At 34.2% G+C, this 23358-nt stretch overlaps 1 protein-coding gene across 10 annotated transcripts in view; it reads left to right on the top strand.

Annotated features, from left to right (window-relative positions):
* EHBP1 (EH domain binding protein 1) overlaps nucleotides 1–23358 on the top strand; it is a 403867-nt gene that overhangs the window by 186603 nt on the left and 193906 nt on the right. For all 10 annotated transcript variants that reach the window (XM_046660551.1, XM_046660550.1, XM_046660552.1 and 7 more), the window contains 2 exons: nucleotides 13712–13893; nucleotides 16721–16860. In XM_046660551.1, the coding sequence (XP_046516507.1) occupies nucleotides 13712–13893; nucleotides 16721–16860 (322 nt within the window). The remainder of the gene's footprint in view (nucleotides 1–13711; nucleotides 13894–16720; nucleotides 16861–23358) is intronic.

Raw genomic sequence — 23358 nt, 5'->3', positions numbered from 1 at the left:
AGCTCTAGTTGTGGGATTATGTGTAATTTTCATGTGCCTTTTTAACTTCTCTGTATTTTCTAGTTATGTTTTTACAATGAACCTGCATTATTTGTGTGTGACAAGGAAAATATAAAGTTTTTAAATTATGAGATTAAAAGACAAAGCAAGGAAATACTAAATATATTAGCAACAAAAGTTGCAGACAAAAGTGGCTAATATTTTCAGTAAAGAGCTCTAGAAATCTTTTTTTAAAAAAGAATCAAATACATAAATGAACAAAGGGAATGACTAGTTTTATAAAAAAGAAGTTATATAAATGGGTAATAAACACAGAAATATATTCAAGGTCATGAGTTATCAAAGAAATGCAAATTAAATCGGTAAGATACAAGTTTTCTCTTTACAGCTTAGCAAGGATTTAAAAATATATAATAGTGCTGTTGTGGGTGTGATGAATGAAACTAGCACGGTTGTACACTGTGGGTTAGAACTTGGTATCATTTCTTTGGGAAGCATTCAAATACTTGACTCAAAAATTCCACTTCTAGGAAACTGTCCTAAGAAACAGTCAGAAATGCCAAAAATACTTTGGGCCTAAAAATGTTTATTGCAGCATCATTTCTAAGTGACAAATGTGAAGTGACTTATATGTTCATTAATAGGGGACAATTGTGAAAATTTGTGGTGTAACTATAATTCAGAATGATATGTAACTTCTAAAATCTAGGTTCACAAACTCATGATGTTAACTTTAAAGCTCATAAGATTTTACAAATAGAGTCATCTCAGCTGTTTTAAAAAGACTGGAGAAAATATATCAAAACGTTAACAGTCGTTTCAGCTAGTTGGTAAAATTTTGAGTGATTTTTTTTTTGTACTTCTCCGTGTATTTACAATTTTCTATGGTGAATTTTCTCATATAAGCAGGAAAAAAAGATATAAGATTTAAAAAAAAAGATGATCACCCTCATTGAATTGTGGAAGATGAAATCTAGGTGTGTATAAGACTAGAGAAAGGGTGACAAATGCAGAGGCAATAGCAGTGCTCTATTCACAGATAATGCTGCTTGAATTTAGGAAACAGTGGCATTGGAGATGGAAGGAAGGGGTCAGAGTCTAGAAAGATTTAGCAGTTAGAGCAGACTTTGTTTAGTGATTCTTGGGATTGGGAGGCTTGCTGGCTGGCAGTACAATGCACTGAGATGAGAACTCAGGGAGAGACAGCTTAGGGGATGGAGATGAGTTCAGTTTGGCTATGTTGAGTTTGTTACCTAGGTGAAAATAAATAGTGGACTCTTGAGCACTTAGATCTGGAATTCAGGAATAGGTCTGTCTGGTTATGAAGATTTGGGAGTCATTATCAGCACACACATTCAAGTCCTGGCCATGAATGCTGTAATCCTCAGTTACCAGGTCTTTAAACTAACAGATGATTCTGTTTCCCTTAGAACATCTGCTGAAAACTAATTTTAAATTCTGGTAGCATAGTTCCTGTTTAAGGTTAAAAACTATGTACAATAGTATGAGTAAACTTTAGTGGCTTTCTTTAGGATTATAGGGGAAGGGGTTGATATAAACTGCCCTTTAGCAACTTTGTAGTAGACTTGACTTTAAGGTCATTTTAGTAATTTTTTTTTTAATCTGTACAATTTACAACACATTTAGACCTTTGACTTGAATACTTTAACTTGTATTTTGGTGTGTATCTGGAGTTTCCCTCTATTTGAGAAGATTGAGGTTTTTTATTTGGATTTTTAAGAGGGAATCTGGATTTTATTCTAAAATCAATATCATAATTCCTGTAAATGTTTTTGAGTACATATCTAAACAGATTTTTAATGTGGATTCTTTCAATTTACATTTGTGCTACCAAACTCTCTTCCATCCAACCATCTAAGTTGGTTATTTTAGCTGATATGGTTTCTAATTAAGTCTTTGTGGTTGAGAGAGCTCCTTGTGGCCTGTCTGCTTTAGCATTTAATTGCTCCGTGGACTCCAAATTAAATTCTGTAGTATTCCATTTTGGTCTGCTGATGAAGCAAAGATCTTTTCGGTATGGCTCAAGAATTGTGGCACTTATGACAGCTCAAAGGACTAGCACCACAGTTTTGAAAAACTTAGGACAGTTTGACATATAGATGGGCTTTTTATCATTTGAAAATAAAAGTTTAAAGTGTTATCACAGAGTTAAGTGAGAGAATGCCAGGCACAGAATGGGTTCTCAAGAAGTCTTTGTAGAATAGATAAAGCAAAATTGTTGGCCTTGATATTGTAATGCACCAAATTATTTTGCTTTAGAAAGAACAAAGTCTTGGGAGATTTTAGGTTGAATTGAAATGAAAAGTACCAAGAAATAAACGTGGTAACTCTCTGCTAGGGATAGTGTAAGGTGTTTTTGCACTAGGGTGACGGGTTGGATTTAGAAACTCCTAAGGTCCCTTACAATTCCATGTTATCTCATTTGACAGTTTTGGTTCTTGAGTCAGCAGAGAAAATGAATATTTACACAAATACTCGAGTGTGTTAGTTCTTTACTGCAAACTAATTCACATAGTCATAAGAGAGAGGGCAAGATCCAATAACAGAGACTTTTAAGCATTAGTCTGTTTACATGTCTTTAGAATTTTGTTTAGAATTCTATCTGTCATCATTTCTTGGTGCCTTGATTCAGTTGTACAGAATTAGAACAGAAGTGAGAGTTCTGATGGACAAGAATGAACAGAATCAGGCATTAAACTGTGAGACCGAAGAGGGGTATGTACTGCAATCGTTGATTTATCATGAGGTACTTACTGCCTATGTAAGCTGATATTGAGACATACTATCTAAACAGACAAGAGAATGGTAAGGTTGCATTGATGATCACAGGTTCACATCTAGAGAATTCCAATAAAACAAATTCTTAAATAATCCTAATAAGTCATTAAGAATTACTCAATTAGAGAGCTTAGGTCAACTGAGAAAAGTGAACTTTGTTGGGATGGTTGTTTCTTTATCAAAATGCTCAGTTCTGTTCCTGTAAAATTCAAATGAAGAATTCTGTTCTGGCAATGTGACTAGATAGCATGAATAACTTCCCTATTAGAAGACAACTAAAAACTTGGGTACAATGTGACCAAATGATCTTTATAAATGCATTCCTGAAATGATACAGGTAGAAAGAATCCAAAGAAGTTTAAAAAATAATTGAAAGTAGAAGTTGAAAAGATAAGCATTCATCATAGCTTTCCCAATGAGGGTTTCTACTAAACCCATAATTTACTGCTTTTGCTGCTGCATGGAGATGCAGAAAAAGTCTAGCACTTCCTGTTTTCCTAAGATGGAAGATCTAATAAGATCTCCTTGCTGCACAAAGCTGGCATCCCGAGCTGCACCATCATTGTAAGGATGAAGAAGAAATGAACTCACTGCACAGAAGACAACAAGGAAAATTGCCTCTTCTATTCTTTGCATTACTGGGTGGAAGCGATACCACCCTTGCAAATTTATAACCAGAAGCTAGCCCTCATCTGGGTTTCATTTAAGTAGGTTCTTGATGTTGTAATAAAATTATTAACTTTATTAAATTTTTACCCTTGAATATTAGTCTTCCAAATATTCTCTGTGACAAAATGGGAAGTATGCATAAAGCATTTACACTGCATTGCAGAGGACAAAGTTATTCAAGAAAAAGCACACGTGATCATTTGAGTTGTAAACTAAACTAACCACCTTTTTTTCCTGGAACACCATTTTTATGTGAAAAAGTGGCTAACAGACAAACTGGTTATTCACACTTGGGAATTTATTAGGCAAACATTTTCTTGAAACTGAGTACAGTGAGCCTACTACTTAAAAGTAAACAACTGAAATTGTTTGTTGTCAATGATAAAATTCAAGCTTCCAAGTGAAAATTAGAATTTTGAAAAACTTGGACTTACCATGTTAAGCTTGATAGTTTCCCAGTGCTTAAAAATATTTCTGAATAGGTAGTGATATAAGTAAATGTGGTTATTTTAGTGTTGTATAATGAAATGTGTCAACAGTTAGAAATCTGCATAATTCAGAGAATCAGCATTTTCCAAATGGCCAAAGTATATGATATTACAAAATCATGCATGAGTAAAAAATTTATTCAATATGCATGATAGAGCATTGGATTTTAACAGAGTTTGAAAAGTTTATTGATGTGGTTTCAGATTCCACATCACTATTAACTTTTAAGAAATTACCACTTGTGGAGTTTTGACATAGTATCAAAGAATACTCAAAATCATCTGAAAATATTAAAATACTTCTATCTTTTCCAACTACATACCTGTATGAGGCTGGATATTTTTCCCTATACTTCAGCCAAAAGAATATATTACACATATTGAATATGAGAACAGAAATGGGACTCCAGCTTTCTGTTAAACTAGATATTAAAGAGATTTTAGAGAGATATAAACACATTAAAGCAATTTGTAAAAGTGTAGAACAGTGACACTCTTCTCATAAAATTGTTTGGTATAGAAGTATACAGAAAGCAACAGGCACAGATGGGTTCACTGATGAATTTTATCAGACACTTAAGGAAGAAATTATACCAATTCTCTATAATCTCTTTCAGAGGATAGAAGCAGAGGGAATACTTTCTAACTCATTCTGTGAGGCCAGCATTATCCTATACCAAAACCAAAGACATTGCAAGAAAAGAAAACTACAAACCAATACCTCCCATGAACATAGATGGAGAAATCCTCAACAAAATATTAGCAAGTTGCATCCAAAAAAGTATAAAAAGAATTATACACCACAACCAAGTAAGATTTATCCCAGGTATGCAAGGCTGGTTCAGGTATCTGAAAATCAATCAATGCCATCCATAAAATCAACAGACTAAAAAAGAAAAAATCATGATTATATCAATAAATGTGGAAAAAGCATTTGACAAAATCCAACACTCATTAATGATAAAAACTCTTGGCCAACTAGGAATAGAGGGGAATTTCTTCAACTTAATAAAGAACATCTACAAAAACCATGTAGCTAACATCATACTTAATGGTGAGAAACTCAGAGCTTTCCCACTAAGATCAGGTACAAGACAAGAATGTCCCCTTTCACTACTTCTTTTCAGCATTGTACTGGAAGTTCCTGCTGATGCAGTAGGACAGGAAAAGGAAATAAAAAGCATACAGATTGAGAAGGAAGATATAAAAGTATCTTTGTTCACAAAATACATGATTATCTATGTAGGAAATCTGAAAGAATTGACCAAAAAAACCTCCTGGAACTAATCAGTGATTATAGCAAGGTTGTAGGATACGAGGTTTATATACAAAAGTCAGTTGCTTCCTATATGCCAACAATTAACAAGTGGAATTTGAAATTAAGAACACAATTCCATTTACATTAGCACCCCCAAAAATGGAATACTTAGGTATAAATACAACAAAATATGTACAAGATTTATATGAGGAATACCACAAAACTGATGAGCAAAATCAAAGAAGAACCAAATAAATGAAGAGATATTCCATGTTCATGGATAGGAAGAGTCAATATTGTGAAGATGTCAGTTCTTTCCAACTTGATCTATAGATTCAATGCAATTCCAATGAAAATCCCAGCAAATTATTATGTAGATATGGACAGAATATATTCTAAGGTTTGTATAGATAGGCAAAGACCCAGAATAACCAACACAATATTGACAGAGAACAAAGTTGGATGACTGACACTACCTGCATTCAAGACTTACTATAGAACTACAGTAATCAAGACAGTGTGGTATTGGTGAAAGAACATACAAATATATCAGTGGAACAGAACAGAGAGCCCAGAAATAGCCCCCATAAATAAGTTCAGTTGATCTTTTTGATAAAGGAGCAAAGACAACACAATGGAGCAAAGACAATCTTTTCAACATGGTGCTGAAATAACTGGACATCCACATGCAAAAAGATGAATCTAGACAGACACTTTACACCCTTCACAAAAATTAACTCAAAATAGATCAGAGACTTTAATGTAAAGTGCAAAACTATAAAACTCCTAGAAGATAACACAGGAGAAAACCTAGATGACCTTGGGTATGGTGATGCCTTTTAGATAACAACATTAAGGTATGATCCATGAAAGAAATGATGGAAAAGCTGGATTTCATTAAAATTAAAAACTTTGCTATATGAAAGTGTCAAGAGAAGAAGACAAGCCACAGACAGAAAATATTTGCAAAAGACTTCTGGTAATGGACTGTTACCTAAAATATACAAAGAACAATAAGAAAACAACCCGATTTAAAAAATGGGACAAAAACCTTAGGAGACATCTCACAAAAGAAGATCTACAGATGGTAAATAGGCATATGAAAACATGCTCCATGTCATATGTCATAAGGAAAATGCAAATTAAAACAGCAATAAAATACTACTACGTACCTATTAGAATGGCCAAAATCTGGAACACTGGCAACACCCAATGCTGGCGAGGATGTGGAGCAAAAGGAACTCTTATATGTTCCTGGTGGGGATGCAAAATGGTACAGCCACTTTGGAAGACAGTTTGGTGGTTTCTTACAAAACTAAACATACTCTTACCATACGATCCAGCAGTCATACTCCTTGGTATTTACCTAAGTGAAATGAAGACCCTTGTCCACAAGAATACCTGCACGTGGATGTTTATAGCACCTTTGTTCATAATTGCCAAAATTTGAAAGCAACCAAGATATCCTTCAATAGATGAATAGATAAACTGTGATACATTCAGATAGTGGAATATTTTTCAGCACTAAAAGGAAATGACCTATCAAGCCATGAAAAGACATGGAGGAACCTCAAATGCATATTACTAAGTGAAAAAAGCCAATCTGGAAAGATTACATACTATGCGATTCCAACTATATGATGTTTTGGAAAAAGCAAAACTATGGAGATAGTAAAAAAGATCAATGGTTGCCAGGAGTGGGGAGTGGGGGAGATGAACAGCGGGGGGCAGAGCACAGAGGATGTTTAGGGCAGTGAAATACTCTGTATGATACTATAACAACGGTTATATGTCATTATACATTTGTCCAAACCTGCAGAATGTACACCACCACAAGTGAACCCTAAGGTAAACTGTGGACTCTGGGTGACTGTGATATGTCAGTGTAGGTTAACCCTTGGTAAACAATGTACCATTCTGATGAGTGATGCTGATAATGGGGTAGGCTGTGCATGTACAGGCAGGGGATATATGGGAAATCTCTGTACATCCCTCTCAATTTTTTTGTACACCTAAAACTTCCCTAAAAAAATAAAGTCTTAAAGAAAAGAAAGTATATTTATTCTTCATAAAAATGTTAGCATATGAGTTTATTAGTTATGTTTTAATGAATTATTTTCTAAATTTCTGTTATTTAATTGTTTTTAAAGGCATTAGGATTCTTTTAAAGATCGGCACCTGAGCTAACATCTGTTGCCAATTTTCCTTTTTGTTTTCTTCTTCTTCTCCCCAAAGCCCCCTAGTACATAGTTGTATATTCTGGTTGTAGGTCCTTCTGGCTCTGCTATGTGGGACGCTGCTTCAGCATGGCCTCATGAGCAGCACTGAGTCCACACTCAGGATCTGAACCAGCCAAGCCCTGGGTCGCCGAAGTGGCATGTTCGAACTTAATCACTCAGCCACGCAGCTGGCCTCTGATATTTAGTTTTTAATAGGGCAAATATAGATATAACCCACATAAACAAAACCTCTTTGTAGTTCTCAGTGAAAGCATGTAAAAAGGGTCTTGAGATAAAAACATTTGAGAACCATCGGTCTAAGCTCTCCAATAAAAGACAGAGATTATCAGACTGGATTAAAAAATTTTCTGGCTATATGCTCTTTACAAGAGACAGTCCTAAAATAAAAGGAGATTATGTCAGAAGGAGGAAGAGGAGCCTGTGAAGAAGTCTGTGAGCAGTTTCTCAATTTTTTAACCTATTTATTCCTTGATATGTGTCCTTTAGAAAATGTTCCATGATCTCACATTTGAAATTGCTGCTGCTCTGCTTGTCCTTATCACATAGGAAATATATAATAATTTGGTGCTATAGGTGATTTTGTGTAAAAATGGTCCTGTTGTAAAAGTGGGCAACACTGTATGCACACCAGTTAAATATGTTTTAAGGACCCATGGAACATTTATGAAAATTGATCATGAGTTAGGCCATAAAGCTTATCTCAATACATTTTGAAGGGTTGACATTTTACAGAGCACATTCTGTGACCTCAGATCAATTAAATAGTAATTACATAAAGATAAGAAAAACTCTGTATAGATGAAAAAAGTTTCTAAGCATCTTGTGAGTCAAAGAACCTGTAATGAACAGTTAGAAAATATTTAACTACAGAATAACATAAATAATTCATAATACAATGTGAGATATAGTTAAAGCGGTACTTAGAGAAATGTATAGTTTTAATGCTTACATCAGGAAAGAAGAAATGCTCAGAATTCAGGAGTTAGAACATACCCGAGGAAAGTAAGAAGGAAATGAAAAAGATGAGCAGAAACTACTGAAATAGAAAACATAATGAAATAGACGATTTATAGCAAGAATTATCTAGGAACAAAAGAGGGAAGGTACAAATGGTATTGGGAATGAAGAAATGTACGAAACTATAGATTCTGCAGAGATTAAAATAATAAAAAGATATTTTAAATAGTTTTATGTCACTAAATTTGAAATCTTGGATGAAATATACAAATTCTGAGAGGGGAAATACTTACCTAAACTGATTTAGGGAGACATTATACATCTGAGTACCTCTATAATTATTAAAGAAATTATATCAGTAATTAGAAACCTCCCCAAAAGAAAACACGCTCAGATAACTTGGGATGTTTTGCAAATGTTTCCCAGGAATGTGGAGTTGCTTTATTTTAGAAAATCTATTAATTTACTACGTTAATAGATTAAAGGTTAAAAAATCTTAAATTATCCTAAAAGATAAAGAAAAAAAGCTTTTGATAAAATTCAACACCCATTTGTATTAATAAAACCAGAAATAAGAATGTTCTATGTAATAAAACTCTGAAAAATCATAAAATCTAAGTAGGCTTCTCTCCTCACCTCCCAGTCCTCTTACATGGGAGAGAGAGTTAAATATCTTTCTCTTTTTTTTTAAAGTTTGGCAACTGAGCTAACAACTGTTGTCAATCTTCTTTTTTTTTTTTTTTTTTTTCTGCTTTATCTTCCCAAACCCCCCGTACATAGTTGTATATCTTAGCTGCAGATCCTTCTAGTTGTGGGATGTGAGACGCTGCCTCAACGTGGCCTGATGAGCGGTGCCATGTCCGCGCCCAGGATTGGAACCCTGGGCCACCACAGTGGAGCGCACGAACTTAACCACTCGGCCACGGAGCCGGCCCCAGAGAGTTAAATTTCTAGCATATGATTTATTTTATGTGATGTTTTAATAGGTAGAGAAAGTCGGTCAAAATATCTTAATAGGAGAGACATTATATTAATTGTATTTATCTTGGAGTCTGTAGTAAATGAAACATATAATGAACTCTTCTATAAGAAGATTCTAACTTGAATAATTTGGACAAGAGATGTTCTCTCCAACTTCTTATAATATGAAAAAAGAATACCCCACTTAACTATATTGCTTGCTACCATTATGTTAAATATCATGTTGTTAGTTTATTTTGGAGGGGAGAGAGTGGCAAGATTAGCTACATGCTTTTTTTGGTAAAATCTGCAATGTTTAAAAATATTTATAAAGAAGTTCTGAGTCTCATGAGAATGTTTTTGTTCATTTTATAATCAGTTCATTCCTTATGAGAGAAGTTATTATAAATCTTTTCCCTTTTATGCTGTACAGAGAAAACATTTATTCACCTATTGCTTGTATTGTTGCCATCTGAATAGCAATGAAGGTATGTTGAGGTGGAAAACTCATTTTAGGTCTGGTAAGAATGTAGGGGGTCCATGCATTTGATTTTAATAATGTAACTACTTTAAAGCAAACATCTTGCATTGAATTATGCATTTATTTAGTTTCCTCATTTCAAGATTGGTGATCCTGGATGGATAATTTATAATATTAGTGTAATAGACCAGGTTAAATGGTCCATAAATATTAATAATAAATGCTACTTATTAAGCACCTACTATATGCTAAAAACTCTACTAGGTATTTTCGTACGTTGTTGCAAGAGTTTCTCTAGGATATATTTGTAGGATGGGAATTATTGCTAAGTTGTAAAGTATGCATGTGTTCAACTTTACAAGATAACGTCAACTTGCTTTCCCAAGTGGCTGTATCAGTTGAAACTCTCTCCTGCAGTGTAAGAGAGTTTGCATTGTCCCTTATTCTTATTAACACTTGTGTTGTCCAACTTTTAAAAACATTTGCCAATCAAGGAGTGTGAAACTGTGGCTCAGATAGAAATATGCCAAAGATTAACCAGTGAATAAGTGCTGTGTGCTATTCTAATCCAGGTTTGTCTCATTCCAACTACAGTAGGCTGGATTTCAAAGAAATGGAAATATATAGGATAAGTCTTTTTTATAACAGAGAATAGTTATGAAAAATCAGAGCGAGATTTCTTAAGTAAAATAATTTTATGTAAGAACTCCCTTAGAGGAAGTATTTCTGAAAGTGCGATTTTAGATTAACTGGCTTAGAATCACCTGGTGGTAGTGGTGTGCCTGTGAGAGGCGGGATGGGAGTGAGAAGGGGAGTTAACTTAGTATTTTTAGAAATGTGGCAGATTCCTGAACCCATCTCTAGTTTTACTAATTTAGGATCTCTAGGGGTGAGATCCAGATATCTAAATTATCTGAAGCTCTCCTAGTTTTATTTTTGTTTTTTAATAAACACTAAAATTTAAGAACTTCTGCTTTAGGGATTTTGAAGTAATTCCCAAAATACTGCTAGATTCATATACAAATATACATATAAACATAGGCCCAGAAACAGAAACTTAGTCTTCTACATATGTGACCACTTACTTCTTATTGACTTTTGTCATCCAACTTCCTTTCTCTGACAGTTCCTGTTAGTATTTTTTCTCTTATTTCTTTTCTCTTGTCCAACCTGCATGTGACATGAAATAGCTTTAGGAGTCTGGCAACAATACAAGTAATTCTCTCTAAACTCTCTCTGCCTGGCTGACCCCTACTCCTTTGAGGAAGGACTATAGGGTACAAAAGACTTGCTCATATAGCAATGCAATAAGTTGTTTCTTTCCTCTTTATAGAATTGATGATAGCAATGATATCAATTTTGGGTGGGTAAAGATTTAGACTCAATGGTTATAAAAAGTGGAGATTCATGGAGCTGGGGCTAGAGCTATGAAAGACCTTATTTTTCTGATTACTGTTCTTTTTAAAATGTATTTTCTATGAGATAGCTAATTTTAAAGAGGAAAGTGGTGTCTGAGCTGGGTGAAGAATTACTAGAAACACCATTTAGACCCCTTTTCCCAAGAAAGACACAGACTCTAGTGAAATCCTCTGTTAATATTAGGATTGGATATTGTAGACTCAAAAGAACTCTGTTCTGCTCACCTGCCCAGATATCACAAAGGGCTGTTTTCATCGTTGCTGAGCAAGGAAATGCTTAATTAAGTGTTAGAGCTAATTGTGTTCAGAATTTAGTATCTTTTATTTCCTGTTGTTTCAGAGACACCAATTTATCAAATACTTAAAAACTCCCTGAGTTGAGCAGAAAACCTTCCCTACATAATTTTTATCTAAGAAATGAAATTGACAGAATGTTAATTGTCAAATTTCTGTATTTTGCAGGAATCATCCTGAAACTAGGCTTTCAAAATTATGCTCATTTCCAAGTTATCTTAATTTTTATAGTTTGATTATTTGATTATAAAAGTAAATAATTACTATTAATTTTTATTAGTAATTAAAATTATTATTATTAAGGGATTAATGTCAAACTTTGTGGAACAGATTTGTTTAACAAAATCTGAATATAATGTGTGGCAGTTTGTATGTCATGCTTTCAAAACAGAGGCTTTAAAGCCTATATTATATGTAGAAGTTGTTAGCTATTCTAAAGGTACAATAAGAGATTATTGTTCATATCAGTGTAATAAATTGATACTCCCTGATCATACTTTTTCATTTTACACGTTGTCAGAACCTTGGACCTTAATCTTATTCTTTGATTGACAGTAGCGGCCAGGGAAAGAACACTTGTATTGTTTGGGATAGTCACATCTGTTCAACTTGATTCAGTTGAGGGTATTTGCATATTCTTAAGTATTTCTTCTGAGAGGGCTTAAATCCTTCTGAAGTGCTTGATGCATTTTTGAAATTCATTCATAAGGTATCTACATGCACTAATAGTTCTGTATAATATTGCTGTGCATAATCTGACAGATAAGACCACATTTTAAAACAAGGTTTTCTTTAGGGATGCTACATTACAGTTTTACTTGTCTGCTGGCGGAAATGTCAGTTTTTTAGAAAAAGGCTATTTAATGTTTTGATTAAATTAGTATATCCTTATTTTAGGTTGAGTTTGTCATTCATTGGACAAATATTTATTAAATAATTATCCAGAGGTGTTAATGGTAGTTTTCCCTGCCTTGGTTGGAAAATTGAGTAATTTCATGGAAAACCATTGTAGAGCTTGAATAGATTTCTGTATAGCTTCCTTATTTTCTAGAGAAGGTTACCGAGGCTCAAGTTTACTGATTTGCTCAAGGTCATGCAGCTTGGAAATTAGGCCTTATTTTAGTTCTGAATTCTCAGACCAGTAAACCCTAAGGAATGCTGATATATGACTTCTGGTTTGCATTAATGATGGTATGTGAACTCTGATTTACATTATTTGCAAATGATCCTCCACTGAAACTTTCCCCTTGCCATCAGAAAACATAGCCAGGGATTATGTCTTATTTATCATTATATCTCTCCAGAATTGACACCATGGTTATACATAGTTAATGCCCAATCATTATTTTGCTGTCCTGTTTTCATTGTTCTCCTAGGCTATTATTCGTGTAAAGGATAATTTGGAAACAAGATAGCTTATTAATGGAATGTTAAACACCTTTGATAACAAATAGGTTTCATTTTTTGTTCCATTTCTGATGAATTGGCAATAGCTTAGTGGAGATGAATTTTGAGATCTGCTGGGGTCAATTAGCAGTGTCCATCCTGAGAAACCAACTGGTTATTCCTTGATATATGTGATTTTAGGGAAGGGAGAGAGAACTATGGACTGGAGTAATCAGAAGAGTCCCTGGGAAGGAATAAGGCTCACGTTACAGGATAGATAGAATTCAGATATCGTAGGCTAAAACAAGGTAGAATGCCACCAAGGCTGGGAATTTCTGTAAAAAATTGTAGGCATTCAGAAAGGAGAAATATCGTTAGTTTCTATTAAATATAATCAAAGGAAGGAAAGCAGTTGTTGAGTGCTTTTGATACCTAGCCCTGTGCTGTTACCCTTTTTACAGGAACCCCAGAGACTTTCTGTCATAGTTTATATTCTTTGCTTTTCCTTTTCTGAGATACGATTGTTTCAGTGTTCTCTTATTTCTACCTGGGCCAGCTCTCCAATTTTATATCTGCCTTACTTAAAGATATAAAAGTTGTGATAGAAGCTCATCAGAATTTTATTTCAGTATTGTGTTAGAGGAATTCATTGGAGAAGGAAGTCTCCATTGTTATTTAATTGTATTATTAAAGTAGTATTTTTAAATATTTGATTATAAATTAAATAACTCCAAATTACATAGTTATTTTTTATCTTCCAGGAATCTCCTTCTGGTCGAAGGAAAGCTCTGGCTACTAGCTGCATCAACATGAAACAGTATGCAAGCCCTATGCCAACTCAAACTGATGTCAAGTTAAAATTCAAGCCATTGTCTAAAAAAGTTGTATCTGCCACTCTCCAGTTTTCATTATCTTGCATTTTCCTTCGGGAAGGAAAAGCCACGTGAGTTTCTTTTGTCAAATAAGCTGCTTCAGAGTGTTTTTTAAAACATCATAGGTAAATAGCTTTTGATACAGTAGACTGGCAACAGTTGAGAACATCCTACTGCATACCAGTCATTCTTGCCATTCTTTGTTTCAGGAACTGAATTAAATAACTCCTTGTTATTTATAGTGTCTCTTTTGTTTTTTGCGGAAGATTAGCCCTGAGCTAACATCTGCTGCCAATCCTCCTCATTTTTTTTTGCTGAGGAAAATTGGCCTGAGCTAACATCCCTGCCCACATTCCTCTGATTTATACATGGGACGCCTGCCACAGCATGGCTTGACAAGCGGTGCATAGGTCCATGCCCGGGATCCAAACCAGCAAATCCCGGGCCGCCAAAGCAGAGCGTGTGAACTTAACCACTGCGGCACCAGGCCAGCCCCCTATAGGCTCTTTTGATTCTAGAGAATGAACAATAAGTGATTACAAAAGTGATTACAACAAGTTTCAGATTTTAAATTGTATATTATAGGGTATCGTACATGTTTGTTTTATGTTTCAGTGTCTTCGGTATAATAGTTGTACTCTGAAGTACAGACATTTCAATTTGTAGAGCTATTTGATGCAGCTAAGACATGAGAGGAATCCAAAATGGAAAGTTGAGAGTAATAGGGGTAAAAGAACTAAAGGACCTTTTGCCAATTCGTGTTCTTTGGCTTAGCCTTCCAAAAATTATGCAGCAAGGTACAGTTAGATAATCAGTTAGTTATAATCATTATCCTTTTCAAAAACCACTTCTTAATCACAGAATTGGCATTGCACAAATAAAATTCCTACACTCACTTCGAGTCTCCTACAAGAGTAAAATTCTAACTGGATAAAATGAGGTAAACATACCTAGAACAGAAAAAAAAACTAGCATTCACTCTAGTTGTTGCATACAGTCAAGTTAAGGGTAAGTGCATGTTTTGGGTGTAGTGAAAGGATTAGTACCTAGAATCAGGGAGAGGAGAAATGGAAATTCTATGCCTAGACTTAAAAGGTAAGGGAAGAAGGCAGCCATGGACATTTCAGTTCAATCTGAATCACAGTTCTGAATGTGTTTGACCTAGTGGAATGTGGTTACTATAATTGGCCATGTCTACTTGACCGATTAGACTGGATTCTGTGTCAGTCAGAATGAGATGTTTGGTACTCATCTACAGGGCAGCAAATGACTTGGTAGATAACAGTAAGCCTCTTCTCTGGGAAGTTGGCTTCGGAGTGAGTGTGATAGAGAGACGGTGTAGAATGGAAGCAGTTAGTTTTTCATTTCAGGACTTTAAATTGTAGACTTAAATACTGAGAAATTAAAAACAAAGACCTTACCCTGAAGTTCAAGCCAAAATGAAAGGAAAGGAGACATGAGAAGAAGAGAGAAAACAAAATCAGAGAAAATCCTTTGAAGATGGTCTCCCTTCCACTGGGCAGAAGCAGTAAGTGAATCTGCAGCATTCATGGGAATCTGGGCGAGAGGAAATTGAGTCAAATCAAATCAATTTGGGTGGAGAATTTTCTCAGAATACCCTAAACTCCCTCCCTACTTCCTTATTCCTTGTCTCCTTACCTTTCCCAAAGAGAAATGTTCAAGGTTAAAATATGAGGAAATTAAAGAGCTAAAATTAAGCAAGTTAACATTTTAAGAAGAGTGTTATGTCTTGGACTTATCTCCCATTGATAGGTGAGCAATTTGTAAGGCATTCATATAACGTAATACAACTTTTTTTGTTCATGCAGACTTTGTGTCACTAAATTTATTTTAAAAATGATGTTAACTGTAAGCTTATATGAAATCAAATGCAAAGAATTTCAAAAACCAGTTTAGTCTGAAAAGTCATACTGTATTTAGAAGATAAGTGAATATTAATAAACATTACAGAAGAAAGTGGTTTTTTAAAATTTTATTATGCTAAGAACATGAGAAACAGCATTGTAATTTGGCTTTCTGAATTTTGGGAAAGTATACCAGATTGAAATTGTTGGTATATAACGTGTTAGAAATAAAATGTTTCCTTCACTGTAGTTTATCTGAAATTTAAGATGAAAATAATAGATTAAGAAAACTTAAGTTATTTGACATTTAGAGTATTTAGTGTAAATTTATAAATTTGTATTTGAAATACTTGAAGATAAAAACATTTTTACATTTTATCAAATATATGGCATTTAATTTATAATCAACCCAGGTTATTTTCCATCTTGTAATATTGAAAAAGGCTGGACTTTGTTAAGGTGTTTTTTCTATAAGAGTAGTTCCTTAACTTTTGGGGGAGTTATAGCCCCTTTGAGAAAAATGCACATTTAAACAAGATTTAATTATAATTTACAGGGGTTTATCACTTCTTTTTCCTCCTACCCACAAAACCAAAAGACTTCATGGACTTCAGATTAAGAATTTCTATTCTATTTCCTTTTGAAATTTTGAGTATTTTAAAGTTTAGATCTCATCTAATTTGCAAACTGTTCCACTGTTTTATGAAGCAAGTTTTTGTTTCCAGACTTCATAATTAGGAAACCACATTTACCCCGTGAAGAAAATTTTAGTCTTCCATAGATCTGCAGCACAGAATTCAACTAACTCCTAACCAGTTAGTTTTTAATCCTGTTTTCTTTTTACTAATTAAACATGCCATTTAAAAATTAATGAATATGAGGATTTAAATTTTTTAGTTGTCTTATACAACTGTTTAAAAATACTTTACATACAGAGAGGAACATATTAATATTATTTTCTTAAGAAACGATCCTTTTTCAAGCAATGTCATTTAATGAACTGTGTGTATTGTGTTTTAAATCATTGATGTAGGGATGAAGACATGCAAAGTTTGGCTAGTTTGATGAGTATGAAGCAGGCTGACATTGGCAATTTAGATGACTTTGAGGAAGATAATGAAGAAGATGATGAGAACCGAGTGAACCAAGAGGAAAAGGCAGCAAAAATTACAGGTTGGTTTTATTAGCATTAAGCTGAAAGTTTATCTTTTTTTGCAGAGTTGAAAACTCCAGTCTTGTTTCCCAGGAAAAAACAGTTCCACTAACAAGCTATTTTTTCTTCCTTAAACCTGTCTAATATAATATATCATTTAGCTCTCTGAAAACTTTCCATGCTGATGGTAATAACTTAGCAGATTTTATCAGTTTAAAGATCAAGAAAACATAAGACTTTATTGGAACTACTGCTTATAGTATAAAGTAGTCCAAATATGTTCATATTTCTTTTGTCAGTGTATGGATGAACCCTCTGTAAGTAAAAATCTGCCTTAAGGGTAAAATGAGGAGATGAATTGGCTACCTTCTCCTAGCTCATGTTCATTTATTCACATAAATTATATGGGCATTCTTTATTTTGAATTTGTATATATCTTATGTATCCTTATATCAAGAAGCTTCCATGCAAGTATTCCATGTAACTGATTTGATCAAACTACTAAGATAGTAAATGGTTGGAACCTCTTTGTATTAATTGGTCAATAAATATTTATCAACAACCTAGCTATCACGCTCGAGGAGTTGATGTTGTACCTTTATTATTGGAGTGAAAATCAAGCACTATATACCTGCTCCTTTCAGCTAATAAATTGCTCTAAATTTCTAGATTGATATCCCGTGACTTCTGTCATCTAGTCACCTCTTGGTGATTTTTCCACCTCTTGGAGATTGGCATCCATCTCCTCACTGTGCCTCAACTCTTGCTGTTATATGGGAGATTTTCATTGATCACATGGATGGCCATTTAATGCCTTAGTCAAAAACGTCCTTGACTTCCTCAACTCCAGTGACCTTCACTTCCACTCCACTTCTAGAAATATATTATAAGAAATTGATCAGACTTGTATGCGAAGATAGGTGTTTTGTTTTGCGCAAATTTTATAAATTATTTTCTAATTTTTGATTGCCATTTTGATTTCTTACTTAAACCAAGTATGCTTAGCAGAGTGTGTTTATCATGGGCTTTGTTTATTTATTTTTAGTTTAATTTCATTCAGATAAGATTCTGAAGCCTATCATACTTGAATTTTTAAAAAATATGATTGAGGTTTTTTCTTTGTCGTCTATATATATGATCTATTTTTATAAATTTTTGTAAATACTTTTTTACATGTATGTTTTATTTGTTGGAGTCAGCATATAGCTATTAGACTAAACTTTATATTATTTAGTTATTTATATTCTTATGCTTTTTGCATGGTTAGTCTATGAAAGAGAACTGCAATCCTAAATTATTTAATTTATAAAAATTTATTCTCTTATAGTTTCATTGTAGATTGTAATTTGATAACTTTGCCCCATTGATGCCTCATGCCTTGAAATTTTGCCTGATGTTGACATTTGTAACCCATGCTTTCTTTGTATTTTCTTGATGTGTTTATCACTTTATTTTTAATGTATCTGTGTTAAGTACTTCTCTTAAAAACATTATTTGGTTGATCTACTTTAGTCTTTGCACTTTAATAGTTATATTTCTTGATAACTGACATGCTTTATTTTGCTTACATTACTTTATTTATAGTTTTATTTGGGAATTTTCTTATTATTTTTTTCCACTTACCCCATACATTTTACCATTATCAAATGTTCTTTAAGCATTTTATAATAATTTGGAAGTTATAGATCCTGTTTTCATTTTAGAATAGTATCCTCTAAAATAAATAAGCCAGATGGATAAATGAATGAACTTATATTTCTCTGCTAACATTAAAAATAAAACAATGGTGTTGACTCACCTCATATAAGATGAGAGATTCAATATGTCTTTATTTGAACTTCTCCCTTCAACCCCTCCTGACTATTAGTTTTATTTCAATAACTTTTTAGGGTTTTTCTTCAATAATAAATGCTGACATTTGCATTATGTTTATAATGATGTCAGCAACAATTATACAATACTTTTAAAAATGCCATGTCCTTCCTTTCTTTGAGTTGTTTGTTTTACTTGGCAAGCTAGCGTACTTCAAGAAAGATATGTTGGTGTCCTCTCTCTACCACTACCAATGACCTTCTACTTATCCTTCAAGTTTTAATTCTTTTGCCACATACTCTGAGTAACCTTTCATCCCCACTCCTTCTTAAGCTTGACCATTCTTTATGCTACTATGGTACCATTTACAAATGCAGACATTTTCTTACAGCATGAGTTTTTGTAATTCCAATGGGATATAATGTGATCTTTTAATTATAGAATCCAGTTTGTCCTTTTTTAGATGGCTTTTGGTTAAAATGAAATCGCAATTAAGCACTATTCCTTAAGTAGGAGTAAAAGATACACATGTTTTCATAGCAGTTTTGAGCAATGTTGTGCTATTTTGATCAGAGCAGTGGGCAAAAAAGGTGATAATATGTCACCAGTTCTGCACTAGTATTGAAAGGGAAAGAAAAGACATTATTTTTTACCAAATACAGATTTAATGGAAGCATTCATTCATAATTAGGTTTTATAGCTAAACCCTTGTCTTACTCCGTTTGGGCTACTCTAACAAAATGCCATAGATAGGGTAGCTTACCAACAACAGAAATTTATTTTGCACAGTTCTGAGGGCTGAAAGCCTGAGATCAGGGTGTCAGCATGGTCAGGTGAGAACCCTCTTCTGGGGCACAGACTTCTCATTCTATTCCTCACATGGTGGAAAGGGGCAAGGGAGCTCTTTTCGGGCCTCTTTTATAAGGGCATTAATCTCATTTAATCTCACTAATCACATTCCAAAGGCCCCACCTCCTAATATCATCACATTGAAAATTAGGATTTCAACAAATGAATTTGAGCCGGAGGCGGGGGTGGGGGGTGGGGGCGACGGCACACAAATATTCATACCGTAGCAACTCTTATTGCTTAAACAGACATATATACCTTATTTTCTAAAATTCCGACTGAAGGAGTAGCTTTCTTTAGATAGCCTAAAATTCCCTGACCCTAATTGAAGAAACTTGTTTTAATTCAACTTGTGATGATTATAAATTTCTTTGGAATGCTGCTATTTTGTGTTATTATTTATTTATATATTTCTTTCCCCTATTTTATGAAATCCTTCAAATTAGGGACTATGTTCTAATCATTTTTCCATCCTTAGCTTCTAGCACATTGTCTGGAACATATTGAGAATTTAATATGTATTAACTGAAAGTCCATAGATGTGTGAATGGGGTTTCCCTCTCCTATTGTAGCTCATTGATCACTTGGCTTGTTACTCTTTCTCCATTCATTTTGACCTTTAATCATATACTACCTTATACAGGGAGGGTGGTCCCAATTTATGGAGGAATGTGATCTGGAGGAGACACATAGTTCAAACATTAAATAATTCAAGACCAGTTTTCTAAAAGTGATGAATGTAAAATATGTGTGTTGAGGGTGCAGAGGTAGTGGGGACAGTGGGTGATTAAATGCATGATCTAAGTTGATAAATCCACAATCATTGTAACATTTTTGCTTTGATGTTACACTTTTTGCTCAGCATTTTCTGTTATATTTGCAGAGCACAGTCACTTAAATGAATATCAGAGCATGTTATGGCAGTTGTTTGGCTTCCTTAGTTGCATTTTTTAGCACATATAAATTCCATTCCAAAGTTAATAACTTTCAAGAATACCAGCACTATCACTCTAAAAATGTTTGGGTAAAGCAGTTTTAAGATAATAAAAAATATTAAAATTTAACAATAGTAATGTTAAAATAATAGCGTAAGAGTAAACAGAATGAATTTGTTTTATAAACATGGTACAAATAAAGTATGGGCTGTATTTTTATTTACCAACTAAAATGGCAGTAACTTAGACACAGCATTCATTCACTCTTCCTGGCAGCTTTGAAATTGTTGACACAGTTTTTATAAAGGGAAGAATCATTATTTTAAATTTTGTCTATATTAATTATATCTTTATAAGTGCATAAACTGCAGTCATATTATATCAATAAAATTATATGGCTGTATTATTTCCCCAACAAGCTGCAAGCTTCTTAAAGAAACAGGCTGTTGTAATTATTTTGTGTATATCTTAGATTGACACCTAGAGGCTATTCATTTAGTCAGTGATTTCTCAAGGAATATTTCCGTAAATAAGTAGTAGTTGACAAAATATGTCTTCTGAAATTAGTCTTTGCTAGAAGGTAAAAGAAAATTCATGATATCTGTACTTGGACTGATCAAAAATCCCTACTCTGTTCTGTCTGAGACAGAATTCACTGCTAACTGGAAATGTATTTTGGGACTGGCTCTTAGGCGGGAACCTTTTACTGATGCTACATGTATGTAGATGCATTCTGCAGAGGTACAGCACCAGTGAATGGGCAGGGTAATTTTGAATTGCATTTGGAAAAATCACTGAAATGTAGTGGGAGTGGTAGACCTCGGAGTTGGACAAAGTCTTTTAATGGAAAGTTTACTCCAGCTGGTATTACAAATTATATATGGTTTCAAAACAATCATGCCTCCATCTATATGGCAACCTCGCAATGCTTTAACCAGTATTTGGTAATAAGACCATCTTTGAGACTCATGTTGGATTTCTGAATACACACCAACAGTAAGGAGAAAGAAAGACTCCTGCATAAATGACAAAGTCCTATTGAATACAGCTCAGAAAATCAGGTTTAACTGAAGCAGTTTACAGCAAAGCATTGCTGTGGAAACCAGACATTATAAGACACCTGAAAGGCCCCTGGTATACTAATAATTGTTGCAAAGATCATCAAGGATTCTGCTTAAGCTTAACCAGACATTCAGACTCACTTGACCTGAATAGGCCAAACTTAGCATTAGATTCACTTAGAAGGATATTGGACAGAAAACAACAATATCACAGAACATTCCTTTTTCACTGGAGTCCTCACAGCAGCCCAGGCGCTATTCTTTGACTTTTACCCCAAAATGACAACTTAGGTACAAGGAGACAAGATCCATATAGTTAGGAGCAGAGATTACCTTGGTTTAGAATCTTCATGCTGCACAAGAGCTGATATCTTTTGTAATAGTTTGATAGGTATAGTTTCCAGGGTACCTGTAAGGGACAAGCTCTGTTACAAAAGTCTCCACAATCAGAGAAGCTCCAGCTGTGGCCTTCCATCAGGTATATTGTCCATTCAGAGTCCAGATGCAATTTATAAATCAAGATTCATTTTTACCATAAGCAATGTTGCGTGATGTTTGTTAATCCTTTTCCTATAGTTGGTAAAGTTAATTTGGGAGGAGGCAGAGAGAGTGACATATTGGCTATCTTCAGGGAACATAATCTTACAGCACAGATGGTAGTAGAGGAGATAACAGTTCATATTTGAGGAGCTGGAGTTGATTATGATATGACTCAGCCCTCTGAGATTAAATGTCCTACTTGCTAGTGCTATGAATTGGGGAGAAATAGATCTCCCTCCTTTGATTAGAAGGTTCTTCAGAATAAACTTGGGACTCTGGTCAGAGAATACATTCATTAATTTGCTTCTGGTTTTTACCTGGGCATCTATCCTCCAGTACCTAAGGCACTCATGAACAAAATCATAGGATTGCTGTGCACTCTATAAAGTAAAAAAATTAAAATAGCCATCTATTTTGGAGGTATATGTAAAGGATGAGAATTTCTGGAATATCTGTATCTGTTATTTAGGTGTTAAGGTTGGGAAATAAGGTAGAAGCAGAGAGGTGGGGGCATGTCTGATCCCTTGAGCTAAAACATTTATAAGCCACCACAACTACCTCCTTTTTAAAGAGATGGAGATCCCAGGATGAGAAACTGGGGACAGCAAGAATATCTCTTCCCAGTGTTTAGAACTCAAATGTGTCAACTCAGAGACTAGTAGAAGTAGCAGAAGATGAACATTACAAATTCAGCCTACTTTCTTTGTTGCTCTTAAACCCTAATGCTGCTTTGTTTGTACTAATGACAATGGGACATTCTCTAGAAACTACCACAAGACTCTGGGATAATTCTGTGGATACTGAGAGCCCATCTGATGGGACCAGGATGGAAATGAGAGTTCTGAAGAAGTAGTTAGAAGCTCTCCAGTATTTGTTTAGGGGAGGAGTCAGGAGACAATTAATATTCTAAGTACCAATATGCATTCTCTGAGGGTTTGTCCTAGGAATGCAAGGTTGGTTTAACCAGATTAACAGAATAAAGGAGAAAAACCATATAATCATCTCAATAGATACAGAAAGGAGCATTTGGCAAAATTCAATACCAAGTTTCACAGCAAAGTTTTAATATAAGGGAATTTCTTCATTTTGATAAAGAGCATTGATGGAAAGCTACAGCTAACATCATACTTAATGGCGAAACACTGAACACTTTCCTCCCAAGATTGGGAAGAAGGCAGGGTTATTTGTTCTCACACTTCTATTCAACATTGTACTGTAGATCCTAGCAAGGACACAGGATACAAAGTCAATGTAGAAAATTCTGGTTTATATATGAACAACAAACATTTGGAAAATTAGCATAACAATTTCATTTACAGTA

This window comes from Equus quagga, chromosome 5, assembly GCF_021613505.1.
Source record: "Equus quagga isolate Etosha38 chromosome 5, UCLA_HA_Equagga_1.0, whole genome shotgun sequence".
In the NCBI taxonomy this organism is placed as follows: domain Eukaryota; kingdom Metazoa; phylum Chordata; class Mammalia; order Perissodactyla; family Equidae; genus Equus; species Equus quagga.
Note: the sequence above shows the minus strand (reverse complement) of the source record. Positions and strands in the feature narration are given on the sequence as shown.